This window comes from Mycetomoellerius zeteki, unplaced genomic scaffold, assembly GCF_001594055.1.
Source record: "Mycetomoellerius zeteki isolate Tzet28-1 unplaced genomic scaffold, Tzet1.0 scaffold70, whole genome shotgun sequence".
Lineage (NCBI taxonomy): Eukaryota > Metazoa > Arthropoda > Insecta > Hymenoptera > Formicidae > Mycetomoellerius > Mycetomoellerius zeteki.
This window is the reverse complement of record NW_017257720.1, coordinates 2,849,312-2,864,329: the sequence shown is the minus strand read 5'-3', so window position 1 is coordinate 2,864,329 and position 15,018 is coordinate 2,849,312. Positions and strand designations below refer to the sequence as shown.

Genomic DNA, 15,018 nt, shown 5'->3' with positions numbered 1-15,018 from the left:
CGAAATAAATGAAAATCTGTCGGTGCTAAGTCTGGTGAATACGCCGGGTGTGGCAAAACTTCCCAGCCCAGCAAATTAAGAGTGTCTTTAGTCGCTTTCGCCGTGTGAGGTCTTGCATTGTTATGTAGCAATATTACTAGTCTAGGCCTTTTGCTAGTAAAAGGTCTTTTACGTTCGATTTCATCACTCACACGCTGAAGTTGATGTTTGTAACGTTCAGCAGTGACAATTTCATTCGGTTTAAATAATTCAAAATATATCACACCCTTCAAATCCCACCAAATGCACAAAAGAACTTTTTTGCCATGAATATTGGATTTCGCGATCGATGTCGAAGGCTCACCTGGATTCACCCATGATTTTCGTCTTTTTGGATTATCGTAATATATCCACTTTTCATCTCCCGTTACTATTTTGTGCAGGAAATCCTTCTTTTTAAATCGAGAAAGCAAAGACAGAGCCGTATTATAGCGTCTCGCTTTGTTATCTACGGAAAGAATGTGCGAAATCTAACGACTCTCTTTTTGAATTTTTCCCAGCTTTCGCAACCGAATAAAAATAGCTGACTGAGTTACTTTTAATGCTGAAGCAAGTTCAGATTCGGACTGGCATGTGTTTTCTGCCAATAACTGCTCCAAATCATCATCTTCGAACTTCTTTGATTGTCCAGGTTGTTCGTCACCTTCGAGATTAAAATTTCCATCCTGAAACCTGTGGAACCACTTTTTACACGTACTATAGGATATAGCATTCTCTTCTAATGCCAAACAAATCATTTCCTTCGCTTCGGAAGCATTTTTTTACAATTGAAACGCGAAAAATAAGCAGTGCCTAACATGTACTTTGTCCTACGACATAGTTTTGCTTACTGTCACGGTCAATTTTTTGAGATCATGTCGATTGAATTTCGAATTTTGTAGTTCCATTAGGCTGGTATTATTCAGTACCAAACTTTGCGTGAATAAGTTTTCGCTTAAATAAGTGCTGCAGTTTATTAAATGTTGGGGCCGAGAATTAATTTATACACCTAATACTTTGGTCTAAACATAATTATTTTTAAATCTGTATGTACACTGAAAAAAATGCATGTAATTTTACATGGAAATTACATGTTCATGACTGGAAAATTGTCTAAATATAATTGGAAATTTACAATTTTCAGTAAATTTCCAAGCATATTTATGTAATTTAGATAATTTTCCAGTCGTATACATGTAATTTCCATGTAAAATTACATGCATTTTTTTCAGTGTAGCTAAATTTTTAGATACTTGAACAAAACCGTTTTTTCTCTGTAGCAAATAGCTATTTTGCGCTATTTTTATGCGATTTTTGTATAATTACGAATTTTATCCACAGCACAGCGTTTGCTATAGTTCCGAAGGATCGACCACCTATTCCGACAGTCCAGCGAAGCTAAGATAATAATTAGAAGATAAATAATGATTTTGAACGTTGGGATACGAAAGTATAAAAAGAGAGGGATAGGTATATTTTTCCTTTAAGATGTACGATTTAACTTTAGGATATTTCTATTATTTAATAAAAAATAAAACTCAATAGACTCGTAAAACTTTCTAATTCCGCACGGTTGCGTACATACGGCATTTACAAGAAGAAACGCGAAGATTGTTTTGCTTCACGCCCTGTCAGGCCATTAATCTAATTGCATTACAGTCGGCCGCGCCGAAAACGCACCCCTGATGTTTCTTCGCTCCCAGCTTCTCTTTCCCGCGATCACATGCACATTCAACTTTTTCTTATTCTCTGTACTCCGATTCTGTAACTCTTAACGACAGTGTCGGTATATCATTATATTGTTTTTGCGCAGATACATGAAAAAAAATCTGGCAATGACAACTTAACGATCTCGAACTGTCGTTAAGGCCCGGTTTCACAAATAATAAAATGAACTTTAATCTCAGTTTAACTTACTATGTAGGGATTTTTTTTTAGGGAAAGTTTCCGCGTATTTTTGACATTTTTTTTATTAAAATAAAATGAATGGGTGCGAGAGGACTTTCCATTCCAAGTCCAATATTTTTGTTGCATTGTTATCGTCCCAAGCAGAACAACAAGTCACGATAATGTCAAAATGACATTAAAATCGGAAATGATTGAAAGATGACTTTTAATGATTATTTTGGAATCATTTTGATATCATAATGATTTGTTGTTCTACTTGAGGTCGTTCTATGTTGGCAAATTGTGCTGTTAGAAACTAAATTTAATGAGGAAGCAGCAGATTGAAATCTGCATTGTCATGATCGAGTTTGCTGCAATCTGGGTTAACTTTGATCTCGGTTCAACTCTTCATCTTTTTCTAATTCTTAGAACTAAAAAAAAGATGAAGAATTAATTAAACCAAGATTAAAATTAAACTAGTAGAAACGGGCATAATTCTTGGAAAAAGATAAATAGAATTAAATCGAGATTACATTTATAGAACCGCGTCTATGAATTACAGAATCGGATAGATTACTGGATAGATTTTCGATTAGAAGGATCGGTCATAGTAAAATACATGAGTAAAATTCAACAACTTGTTGCGAATGAAACGAAAACAAGCGACACGAACGCCGAGTGGCGTGGAAGTAGGGAAAACGGAGCAGCGCGGCGGTTTTATGAACGTCCCCACCAACGCGCGCCATCTTGTGCGCGCATGCGCGTCTCCCGAGCGACGCCGAGACCGCGCGAAGTTAGCGGCCGGCCGGCAGTCTCGTGCGACATCTCGACCGATTCGTTACGTCGTTAGCTGTGTATATGAAGAGGCGTGCGGGAGTGACACGCGTCGCGAGACCGGCTCCCGGTCAACAAAATCAGACGAATCGAGTCGCTTTCGAACGAGCATTATAATCCGAATAGTCAGCGAGGGCGTCGTTAAACGGACGTGGACACTCATTGACAAAAACCGTGCGTATCGTATGCTGTGACTTCGCAACCGATGACAATAGAACTGTCAGTGAGACAGTTTCCGCGTGATGTACGATGCCTCGTGTGAATAATCGACTTTCGCGAGCCTCGCGCGATGACTCTGTCGTAGGTGATCGTAGAGTGGCGTTGTAAAGTCGATCGAGAAGGAACGATCAAATTCTTTCGGGGAAAGAATCGCGCGATCAGTGCGACCGTCATTTGCGCGTAACTTCACAACAGTGACGTTTCGTCGTTCGTCGCGACACGCATCGTGCACTTTCGACCGTTACCAATCGTGACGAGGGACGGGAACGGGAATCGTTAGGAACATTCGACGGATTCCGTGTGTCAATTACTTATCTGGTTCACGGGAAGAAATCGCGCGCGTGGATGCGGACGAAACGTCGCGGCCTGATTCGCCGAACGGCGGCGTGCGCGCATGCTCCATTTTGAGAATTTGAAATTTTGCAAGTGACTCGAACGAGCGCGCTTGAAACTACGTTCACGCGTTTTGTACATCCGGGACTGCTCCTCGAGTATGTGTGCCACGGCGGGATTCATGTGCTTCCTCGTTTCCGCGCGCGTCTACAATTGACTTTTGTGCATTGTCTTGTGCGTTTCGCCGTGGGACAACATGGCACGCAGGGGTCATCGTCAATTATGCACGCTGCTCTTCCTACTCCTCTTCGCGGGCATCTTGAAAGGTGAGTCTTTACGTTGACATTTTCAAATTCTCATTGTCCGACGAGCTAATAAAGCGCGTTAGACTTATCTGTTAGTGTAATGATAATGGAAATCTAGAAATGTTTTCTCAACCGAGACTGATTTTTCTTAACACATACAATCGCTTGTGTAATTATACATCAGCTTTACTAGCTCCTCAAAATTGGAATTTTTGAGAGAACGAAAGTCGAAATTCTTTAACTTTCTAAGACATGTTTTGCAATCGTTTGTCATTATTTAGATAATATTTTGAATAATTTTAATTTGTTTTTTGAATTCCATCACAAAAGAGAGTACAACTTTTCTTGCGATCGTTTTATCTCTACATTTTCTTATGTATTTTTCTTCATGAAAACCGAAAGTTATTTAATAATGATATTACACTCAAAGAAAAACTGGTTTATTGTGTGTGTATGAAATAAAGTTAATAAAATTCTTATTTACGTCGTTACGAAATCGCTGTCAGTTATTCAATCATTTAAAAATTAAGATAGAGTTAGTAGATCAACAACTCTAAATTAAATGATTAAAATATAACAATGAATAAGGATTTTATTTTTTATTTCAATATATTAATATTTCCTTGAGTAATGTCATTATTGTGATAATTTTCGAAGTTTCTGTGAAGAAAGATATGTAAGAAAATGTATAGAAATAAAACAATTTCCAAATGGTCGTAAAAAATATCTATCCTTATCTATAAATATCCCTCCTTATCTATAAACGACTCAGTATGATAACTTAAATATATTTTACTAATGATACATTAACAATATATAAACAATATTAACGATAAGCACCCTGTTATTTTGTCTCGAAATCTTTTATCATCCGCTTTATCAGCAGTTTAATCGAAAGAGTTCTCGAAGCATACGATAAAGCAAACGTTTAATCTCCACTCGAAATTTGTGATTGGTCGAAACGATTTGAGAGTACTTTCAACTTCTGTTCTTCTTCATAAACATTCAACAAGTGGCGACAGGTCCACTGACTCGTGCGAGTTAAGTTCACGAGAGCTTTTCAAATCGCTCGAACTCTGCGAGGACTTTTCCTGTCGTAAAATATCGAGTATAATACTACAGTGATCAAAATGTTCCTTGTTATACATGGTGTTTATGCGTTTCACGTAGACCTTTTATTAATTAAATATATAGATGAAATGCAGCGATATGTAAATAATTTTCCAACATGAAATTAATTATTAATTGGCAGAAATCATCAATTTTAATACAACATTATTGTAACACTTGTTATTACAGTCAAATAATTTTATATGCAATGGTTTGTTGAAATTTTAATTTGCATTCTTAACGTACTAATCAACATCATAAACCACAATTTCATATTTTTGAATTTCTATCTTTTTGACCGATAATTCCAAATTGCTATATTTTGTATTATATATTAACCGACAGATTCCAATAATCGCGGTATTTTGTTTTCCTACTAAAATTCATAATTAAACGAGCACGAATTATTGACTAAAGGATTAAAAGTTACTCGAGTGGGAAAGGCACTCGGACCTATTTTTTTCGATAAGACATCAGTGTTTTGCAATAAAATGTTGTTATTCGAATTGTATATTACGTGATTTTCGCGTGTACGTAACAGCAGACGTTTCAGCGTTCGCAGACGCTGTAATTTGTAAACGATTTAAAGCATTTCATGCTCCGTTAGCCACGGTAATAGGTTCGCTTTTAATTACCGTCTAATGTACTCTTACCCTCTCCCTTGACATCCACTCTGGCCGCGTAACAGGCAACGCTTTTCGTTTATCGATGGTTGAGCTCGTGAGAGGCGAATTCTGCGACAAGACTCCGGACCAATTTTTCCTGCCTTATTTTCTACCCCAAGGCTAATAGATTTACTCGACACGTTTCCTAGAATATTTGTTCGCTTAAATTAATCGAGGGCTGGTAAACGCGTCTTTTTTTCTATATTGCAGTTCCATTTTTTTTCCATATAAAAGTCAAGATAAAAGTCATTGTTTTTTTATGATATTTTATAGAGCACAATGTAAAAAATTACAATTTATTAATGTTTTTAAAGATTTTTTTCGTAGATATTATACTAATTGACATCATCAATGGATAATTATCAATGCCCATTTTTTGAAAGATTGTTGTATAACATTATTTATCTTCATTTTAAATGCATAGAACATATAATTAAAAAACTCTTAAAGCATCTGTAATACATTTGGTACATGAACTAAAAAGAGAAAACATGTAGTAACATATTCATGAAAAACGTTACAATCTCGTGAATATTCATTAAATGTTAAAAATAGCAAAGGAAACGATATATAGACCTGCTCATGCACACATATTAAAATTTTTTTTCGTATCGTATACACCTATCGATTCAATAATGCGATAGCGTTTAAGAAAATTAGCGCGTTACGGATAACTGAATTTCTGCATAATATTATGACTATATTTATATAGCTATTAAATTTTAAATAACCGTTTTAATATATTCAGAGACACGGTAGTGTCTCGGCGCTAAGAAAAACGCATAGCGTTTTAGCGCGAGACAATATAGAGTATCTTTATGTTTTAAATACGATAAACCAGTTGATTTTATATCCAGGGTACGTATTATGGAATTGTTTGGAATGAATTCCGATCGGAATTATTTCGTTTTCTTTATGCAATAAAAATTTACATGGAAAGAATTTTGTTGAAATATCTAAAAGTTTACAGCTAGATTTGAAAATAATTAAAAATTTTGTTGGCCATCAAAATAATTATAAGACGCTCTCATATGATGAGCAAATGATGATACAAAAAGTTTTGACATTCCATCAATCAGCTTGAAGATTCTACATAATTTTGATGATTCAACAAAATTATTTTTAAATCTACATATCTAACTAAATTTTTAGATCCTTCAGCATAATCGTTCATTCCATATTTATAAAAGAATAATCAGACAATTCCAATCGGAATCCATGATGTTCTTAAGTTAGACTCTCGGTTAGATTATTTCTTATAGTTATAATCGAATGGATTTAGAGAAGGTTGTTCATAAAAATTCTTTGAACATCAATGCGCGCTAAATACGTAGATTATTACAACTGTTAAAATCATGGCGAGAGAACCCTCATTCTTTTTTTTTCTTCTATCACTTATTTATGTGTTCAAGTTTCGAGAGGCGCGACTTTATTGGCTTGTAAATAACGGATATTATGCGCGGCGACGCATCTCCGCGTTTAAGGACTCCATCGGACGTTATTTAGAGCTCAAAGGGAACAGCGTGAGACGTGACGACACAACGAAATATCACATTGATGATGCTAAACAAACGTGTTGGAGAAGGGTGAAGAAACTCGTAAGTTTCCCTCAGAGCTTTTGTCACCATTCGCGAAGTTACAGGAGTTCTATGCTAATACTTTACTGTCGGTAATTAGCAACCGAGTCGTCTCATTATTTTTACTCGCAATGTATAATATTTCACTTCTTCTCAATGCGAACAAATATGCTAATTTATTTTAACTTGTAAATGTCACTAGTTATTATGCAAAGTAAAATGATATATAGTTGAACTAATATAAATTTTATGAAAGAAAAAAAAAGAGAGAAATTAATTCTAAATTTATTAAAATATTTTTCTATAAGACACTTAATTAAGAACCTTAAATTTTTAATGATTTTTAAAAGTATATATAATAAGAAAAAATTAAATTTCTTTGAAATATACATTAAAAAGATAAAAAAATGAATGCAAATATGAATATAAAAAAAATGAATAGAGATGTACCTATCTCATCATTCGATTTAATTTCGAAAAAGCATTGGAACCATTTTTATCCCTTTTATTATTGATAAGCTTATTTGAGAATACGAAACAGTATACAATAACATTGAAACGTGGTGCAAATGCTTATATGTAGATCTGAAAATGATCATATACAGGGTATTTGGAAAGTAATGAAAAATCTTTCGCATAGGGGCAGAATGGACTAAACTGAGAAGAAAAGTCTTCTACTATTTTACAATTTTCGCAATAATTAACAAGATATTAATTACTAAAAATTGTCGAAAATTGGTCTTCAATAATTTTTTACTCAAGTACTATTAACTTTATAGAAAAACTGTAACAGACAAAACAAAAATTGTTTATTTTCTTCTCATAAGGTTCTGAGAATTTTTTCAGAATTTTTTAATACCGTATTTTCTCATGGTGGTAAAAATAAGAAAATGGAGTACTAAAAAGTTGATAAAAAATTCTGAAAAAATTCTTAGAACTTTATGAGAAGAAAATAAACAATTTTTGTCTCTTTCAGTTTTTCTGTAAAGTTGATAGTATTTGAGCACAAAATTATTGAAGACCAATTTTCGATAATTTTTAGTAATTAATATCTTGTTACTATAACTATTGTGAAAATTGTAAAATGGTAGAGGACTTTTCTTCTCAGTTTAGTCCATTCTGCTCCTATGCGAAAGATTTTTCATTACTTTCCGAATACTCTGTATAATCGTAACAAAATTTCTTTTCGTCGCTGTAGAATGTATTACAATTTTTGTAAACAACTGCATAAATTCAAAGAAATAGATGAAAATATTTAATTAGCACATTAGTTCTCACTCAGATTTTATCCACTTTTGCGCAATCATTTTTTTTTTTTTCATTTATTAACTTTTATTAAGATTCTTATACTAAAAAAAGATTGAGGCGGAAATAAGACAATGCTGCGTTACTTTAATATTTCAATATATTATTGTATTCAATATATAATATTCAATATATTATTAATTAATGAAGTTATTATTTTATATTTTGATATAAAAATAGATATGATATAAAAATTTTTCACTATAACGATTTACCCCTCGATTTTGATTTTGACGTAAGTACAAAGCAGTGATGTACGCGTTAGAAATGTCGACAGGCAAAAGCGAGAAGGAACAAGTTCGCGAAAGGAGCGCGTAATTATTCGCATGGCTTTATACTTTTTGCGATCGTAAATAGTAGCCAAGCGACATCCGTGAGGTAAACCGTGTTGTATCGAGCACCGTGGAGAAACGCTTACACGGGAGGACTAGTATATAGGCGTGTGTTCACTTCTACGGGGTGCGAGGATGAGTAATTTATGCGTTTTTCATCGTATATTAAACGCGCGTCTGTTCACAGCATTGATGCGCTTAATGATCAATAAGCTCGGTTGATCGTACATCGCTTATATTTACAAGTATGACTTATTGTCCTATAAATCGTGCTATTACTTGTTTCTTCTCTTTTATCTCTCTGCAATTTTTCTAAATAACTTGACTTTTGTACCAGGGATATTTGCTTTCAATATCAAAATGTAAACACTGATTATTTTTTGAATGTCAATGTGATGGTAACTATGGCACAAAAGCATGGATTTATTTTAAATTTAAAGTATTTAATAGCAATTTTTTTATATAAAGTTGAGTTGCATTTTTGTTTCTCTTGCCATATTTTGTGTTAGAAGTTATTGAGCTAGGATAGAGAGATTTTATTTACTAAAGGATCTTTAAAATATAAAAGAAGTTTTACGACAGAAATAAACAAAAGTAAAGAAAAATTAAATATTGAAGATTAAGTATTGAAGAAATATTGAAAATATTTTGTGGTGAAGAGTACTTGAGCATCATTTTTTATTACCATAAAAATTGTTTCTCGTGATTTATTACAACATATTTTTAGAGAAATATAAATGTATATTTACATGTATATTCACGTAGACAATATTGAGTGAGTGAAATTGAGCAATTTTGTTTTTTCCCTGCTTCATGCCTTCACGAGTCTTTTAGTACTACATATTCATTTGATACGCATTTCATCGTGGCAGTGTTGAAATTCACGCACAAAAGAAAACGAGCGGTGCGTCACGCCGTTTAAGCCACCCCCGTAAGCTCGTATCGATTTTAATTAAACTATAAATATGTATGGACCGTTAGCCACGGGATGAAAATTCGAATTATCGCGTTGATCCCGCGCAAAGGTTCCCTTGGCGATTACGAATTCTCTTGCATCCTGACCCGTATGTATTTTTAATAGATTATCATTTAACGCCAATAATCATAGACAAAGAACATCGTCTAATGCTGGGCGCTAGATAATTGTTAATCGTCAATTATTTATAGATTAAATAGATATATATTGCATTTTTTTAATTGCAATTACAAGCATATTAAGAAAAGCATTTCTTCATTATTTTTTAATTAGAAAGATAAAATAATAAAATATTCTTTTAAACAGAACGAATATTTATATCATCTTTAATACTTATAAAATATTATTTGTTTGTTAAAATTATATTATAAATTATGAATTCTAAGAATAAGATCTAAATTGCTTCTTTTTTAATTAATGAAATGTAGAGGTCTCTTTTGTATACGACTTAATAACATGCAGTTTCTATAGTAATATGCAGTAATTTTTTAGAAGTCTAACATGAAGAAACGATGCCTTTTTATAAGTGCGACATAAATGTACACTGTGTAAATGCATCAGGTCGATATTCAAGTTGAATTGTTACAAGATGGGTGAGTCTTTGGGGACTAAAATTCAGTCTGAGTCATTATACCGAGTCATAAATTTGGCGAAATCTCCAGAAGGAGTTTCTTCCATATTTCTTTCTCTCATGCTGTCCGCATATCGCGCACAATAGGAGTGATCGCACAAAGAACCGTAGCCTATGTAGGGATGAAATAAATTCGAAGTATCGTCGCTAAAATATCGGTGCACTTTATCACTAACTCGAAGGAAATCGTATTGCATGATAGTACACTTTGTAGAACTATTGTTCTTGTCTGATGAAGTTGAGACTCCTCTCAATGTTCCTTTTGGCGACGACGGTTTCATTAGATATCAAGAAAAACATTTGTATGATGCTGGATTCAGAAATTTTTAAGAAGAACGAATCGAAAAGGAAAGAAGTTCGGCAGTAGTTGTACCAGTATCGTAGGATTGCCTCCCTTGCTTTTCTTTAAGAGTATAATATATATATGTATTAATTAAAATTTTTTGACTAACAGTTTTGGATTATTCTCTGTGGTTTTTTGTATTAATTGATATAATATAAATATACGAGTAAGTATAGTCCGTCCAGTTTTGTGTCTCGCGAAGATAATAATTTGCGTAATTCATTTCAACTGTCAATTAAACTTTATTAAACGTTAATCTATTCGATGCATTTAATGGTAGTTATGATTGATGCGTTGGTAATAATTCGTAATTTTAGCATCATCAATAAAGTTAGCACGCAACACAAAATGTTTCAATTGATTTGTGAGTTTTCTGTCGTAATAGCTTTAAACTGATAACTCTTTTATTTGGTCAGAGAATAATATTTTTCTTTTGCTTCTGATAACAGAGTCATAAACGAATCGTGATCGCAATGTAGTTTTGAAAAAACAATCGAGTGTGCTACAATGTCACGCCAAGTAATATTTTTTCGAGATAAAACACATAAAGATACATACTGAAAAGGAACAATTAAATATCGACTCTATCACAAGCAATTATTTATATCTTGATGAACAGTCACTACAGATTATATCTACGAGGATATTTACAATTATAGGGCTTGATCGTCTTATGTGAATTATATAGAATTTCTCGAATTTCCTTTTATCTGTAAATATTTCAAAGTAGTATTAGTTATATTACGACAAATTAAAGTTTAGGAAATTTGTAAATTAAAAACTTTCTTATCAGTTAATTCTAGATCTTACTCCTCTTAGGAAAACTTTAACGCTTAATCACATTTAATATTTTCGTAAAATAATTTTTATTCTAAATATACAAATTTTTCAATACGTTTTAAATGCTTACTACTCTTTAACACTTTATTATAAATTATTTTAACAACGTATTTATGAAAATACGATGAGAAATTAAGACAATCTGTATAATTTACACAAATAGTCGATCAAGTTCTATGATTACTATAAATATCTACAATGACTTCATTATGGGAGATATAAATATTTCTGTTCGGGGATGTACATACGTAATTAAAACGACTATTATTATTAATAATGATTAAAAGATTTATTTTATTTAGTACTAGATTAATCCAGTTAATAAAGATTAAAGATAATATAGGAAGACTTTCACAATACTATGTCCGTCAGAAAATCCCATTATGGAGATAAAACCTTTAAAGATGCACTCCAAAATTCAATGTGCATCAGGGCTTGAATAAAAGAGGGTTGTGCAAGAGAAGGGGGTAAGATACAGAGACTCGGGATGGAGTTTCTTCAGATTTTATCATGGTCGAAACGTTAAATTATACTGTTGTATCCAGAAGAACAAATTGCTCTGGCTACTCCGTCGGAGTGGACTCTCGCGAGGGATTTCGTACTACTATGTTCCTCCTCCAAAGTTCCAACATAGATGGTTCCTTGGCTCTTACCGGAGAGAGTCCTTTAACCCTACTGTGGACCTGATGAGTCTGGCGGTTTGGTAACGTTTTCGAGACGTCCTTAGCGAAGGCCAGCTTGCACGTTCTATATATGCGAGGATACCAACGTCGCGAGTATCGCGTGACGGTAATAAACAGCAACGAGAATAAGCGGGTAAGAGGGAATAGCCGCAAGTTGGAGAGTCGCGAGTAAGGAGACGACGCAAGGAGGAGACGAGAGAGGAAAAAAAAGAGAGAAAGGGTAGATGGAGAGAAGAAGGGGGTTGAAAGTCGGTCCGTGTCGGAGCCAAAGTCAATGCCCGGCGAGTGAGGGCGTATAAATCTGCGGCTTAAATTTAGATCGCCGCGAAAACGTCGCCTCGCGTTTCTACATGGTAGTTTGAGAATCGGTCGGTGCTGCCATCATCATAACGAAGCTCTCTGAATAAATGATTAGAAAAAGTTAGATTTTTAATATTTTTTGGATAATAACTGTGGTGTTTCGAATTGCTATGTAGAGCACGCTACTTAATTCTCCGACATTACGGAAGCATTGCAATTTGACTGGCAATTCTTCTACGTTTTCGAACAAATTATCTTCTTATAAATTGTAAAATAATAGTGCTTTTTTCTTTATAAAGGAACGTTATTAATTTATTAAGGGAACTTTATTAACTTATTAACGGATCTTTTATAAAGGAGCATTATTTTTTGTAATCAAAATTTGTTTAAGTAAATTCGTTTTCCTTTTACATAGAGCGTATTAACATATCGTCTTTAATTCAGTATCTTTTCTGAAGACATTCGGAGGAGTTGCTTATTCAAGAGAGTGGGAGTGGCGATTGTATTTAAATGTATACTGAAGTAAGTAGAGAAAGCACACATACACGTTAACCATCTACGCGAAGATTAACTAATGCAAATGCAAAGCCGACTATGAATCTCGTTTACGTTTGCATTTTAATCTAATATTGCACACCGTGTACATTCTGAGATTGCGGCAAAGTGCACATTCAAGCGGACAGTTTTCAGCGCGTAAAGTCGACGGCGGACGGAAAATACCTTTGCTTTTCGAGCATCGCGAGTTAACATCTGCGAGTCATTTCGCCACGTTATTTCCATCGGGCTTCGTCGAATGCGCTTCGCGTTCCTTTTGCTCGTGCTTTGTCCACATGAGAGTGCTTCCAAAGCGACAGATTTAATTATCGCGCCTATCTCCTGTTCGCAGTCGTGTACTCGTTTTTTCTCTCTCTGGTTATATTCTTGCAATCAATGGTACGTGATATTGTGTTATCCACAAACTGAAACGAATGAGATCACCATGTTCCTAGAATGATATCCGAAGTAACAGCGTAATCATTGTCCTTATTCGATCTTATGCTCAGAATCACGTAGATAATATATTCTAGGTATATTTTATCTCTTGAATTTATAATTGTGTGTTAACTTTTAAGTGAGTGGTTGGAATGGCTACAATTTAAGTTCTATATCAATAAAAGTAGCAAAAGTCCGCCATGTTAGACTTAATAACAATATGATATTAAAAAGAATTACTAATTAGATAGACCAATTAGTTCCAAGATGACGATCGAAATAGTCCATATAAGGATGCAATAGGAAAGCATCCAATAAGAAGACATACTTATCAATATTTTATATTATTAGTTAATATAGGCAATATTTAATAACAATAATATAAAATATATGAGAAATGAGTAATATAGACAAAAATATAATAGCCTACATCTTGTTTTATGGATGTTAGCGACGTTTTAAAAAAATCAGGTACATCTGATATTAATTTTTAATCAACTTATGTAGCTGATAACAACGCGATCATCCAATTTTATTATAAATTTTTGTATTTTTATAAAAGAAGATTTATTGTAGAGTATTTTACATTCACTGTATATACATATTTGCAACCATTGTAAAGATTAAATCGATATTTTTACAAAATTCGTCAAGTTCCTAATCGTACCATCAAAAGATAAGGCTGATAACTGACAATGATAAAACTATTTAATAATTGATATCAATATAAATATCAAGTGCAAAAATAAATATAAGCAAATTTATTTTTGTATCATTTATTTTTTTATTATTGTTATTTAATAATTATAAAATATTTGATTTTCTTCAATAAATTATTAAAATTAGGTCTTAATTGATTATTAGGTATTAGTTAATGATTTCTTTTATTAATCTTATATTTTTAATTGTTTTCATTCATAAATTCAATACTTTCAAAGGAAATACGATAAAAAATACGATAAAAAATAAATAAGTACGATTTAGGCGACCGGTTGCCTAAATCGTACCTTTTGCAGCATGTTACAAAAAGATTTATAACAAATTAATTTGTTATTGGTGGAAAGTTAAACATGTAATAATAAGCGTCCAAAACCTCAAGCTACAATTTCTAATGTTCATTTGCATATAAAACAGTGCCAAATGGAAAATATAATAAAAAATAGAGTGGTACGCATTCGGCAACTTTCCCCTAACACAGATTCGAGTTTTAGGCCACAACTTAAGACATAGTTTTCTTAAAAACCTTGTTCAGAAGTCTTGAAATTCATTATTTTTATATTCCCCTAACTTTTAAGGGTATAACTAATGTAAATTTAACTGTAATATAAGTGATTAGAATTTGTTACACTTCAGCCAAGAAGGGGACTTGGTTTACATATATAGCCCATTCACTTATTCGTAGCTCTCCCGCGCGTTACTACATATTATTTACTATTTCTTGCTACTACAACATAATATATTAATAGAAATATAACTATAAAATTAAAAATTTTTTTCCGGTTCTGAGTACTCCACCTATCAATTTCCGTATCTTTAGATAGACCACTTACCTAGTTAAAGATTAACGATAGTGTCGAGATTGTTATATTGTCGTTACGTAGGTATTATATAGGGGAACCTGGGGTATAATGGTTATGGTTAGATTTTTTTTCAAGTTTTAAACATATTAAAGATAAATAAATCAACTT

The 15,018-nt window shown here is 33.1% G+C and overlaps 2 protein-coding genes across 3 annotated transcripts in view; both read left to right on the top strand.

Annotated features, from left to right (window-relative positions):
- The window catches only part of LOC108729136 (uncharacterized), an 8,787-nt gene extending 7,333 nt beyond the window's left edge, over positions 1–1,454 (top strand). For both annotated transcript variants that reach the window (XM_018458107.1, XM_018458106.1), the window contains one exon: positions 1,360–1,454. In XM_018458107.1, coding sequence (XP_018313609.1) covers positions 1,360–1,425 — 66 coding nt within the window. In that variant the 3' untranslated portion in view covers positions 1,426–1,454. The remainder of the gene's footprint in view (positions 1–1,359) is intronic.
- A 1,817-nt stretch (positions 1,455–3,271) lies between these two features.
- Positions 3,272–15,018, top strand: part of Ror (tyrosine-protein kinase transmembrane receptor Ror) — a 282,701-nt gene continuing 270,954 nt past the window's right edge. Inside the window, exon 1 of the mRNA XM_018458067.1 lies at positions 3,272–3,617. Coding sequence (XP_018313569.1) covers positions 3,548–3,617 — 70 coding nt within the window. The 5' untranslated portion in view covers positions 3,272–3,547. The remainder of the gene's footprint in view (positions 3,618–15,018) is intronic.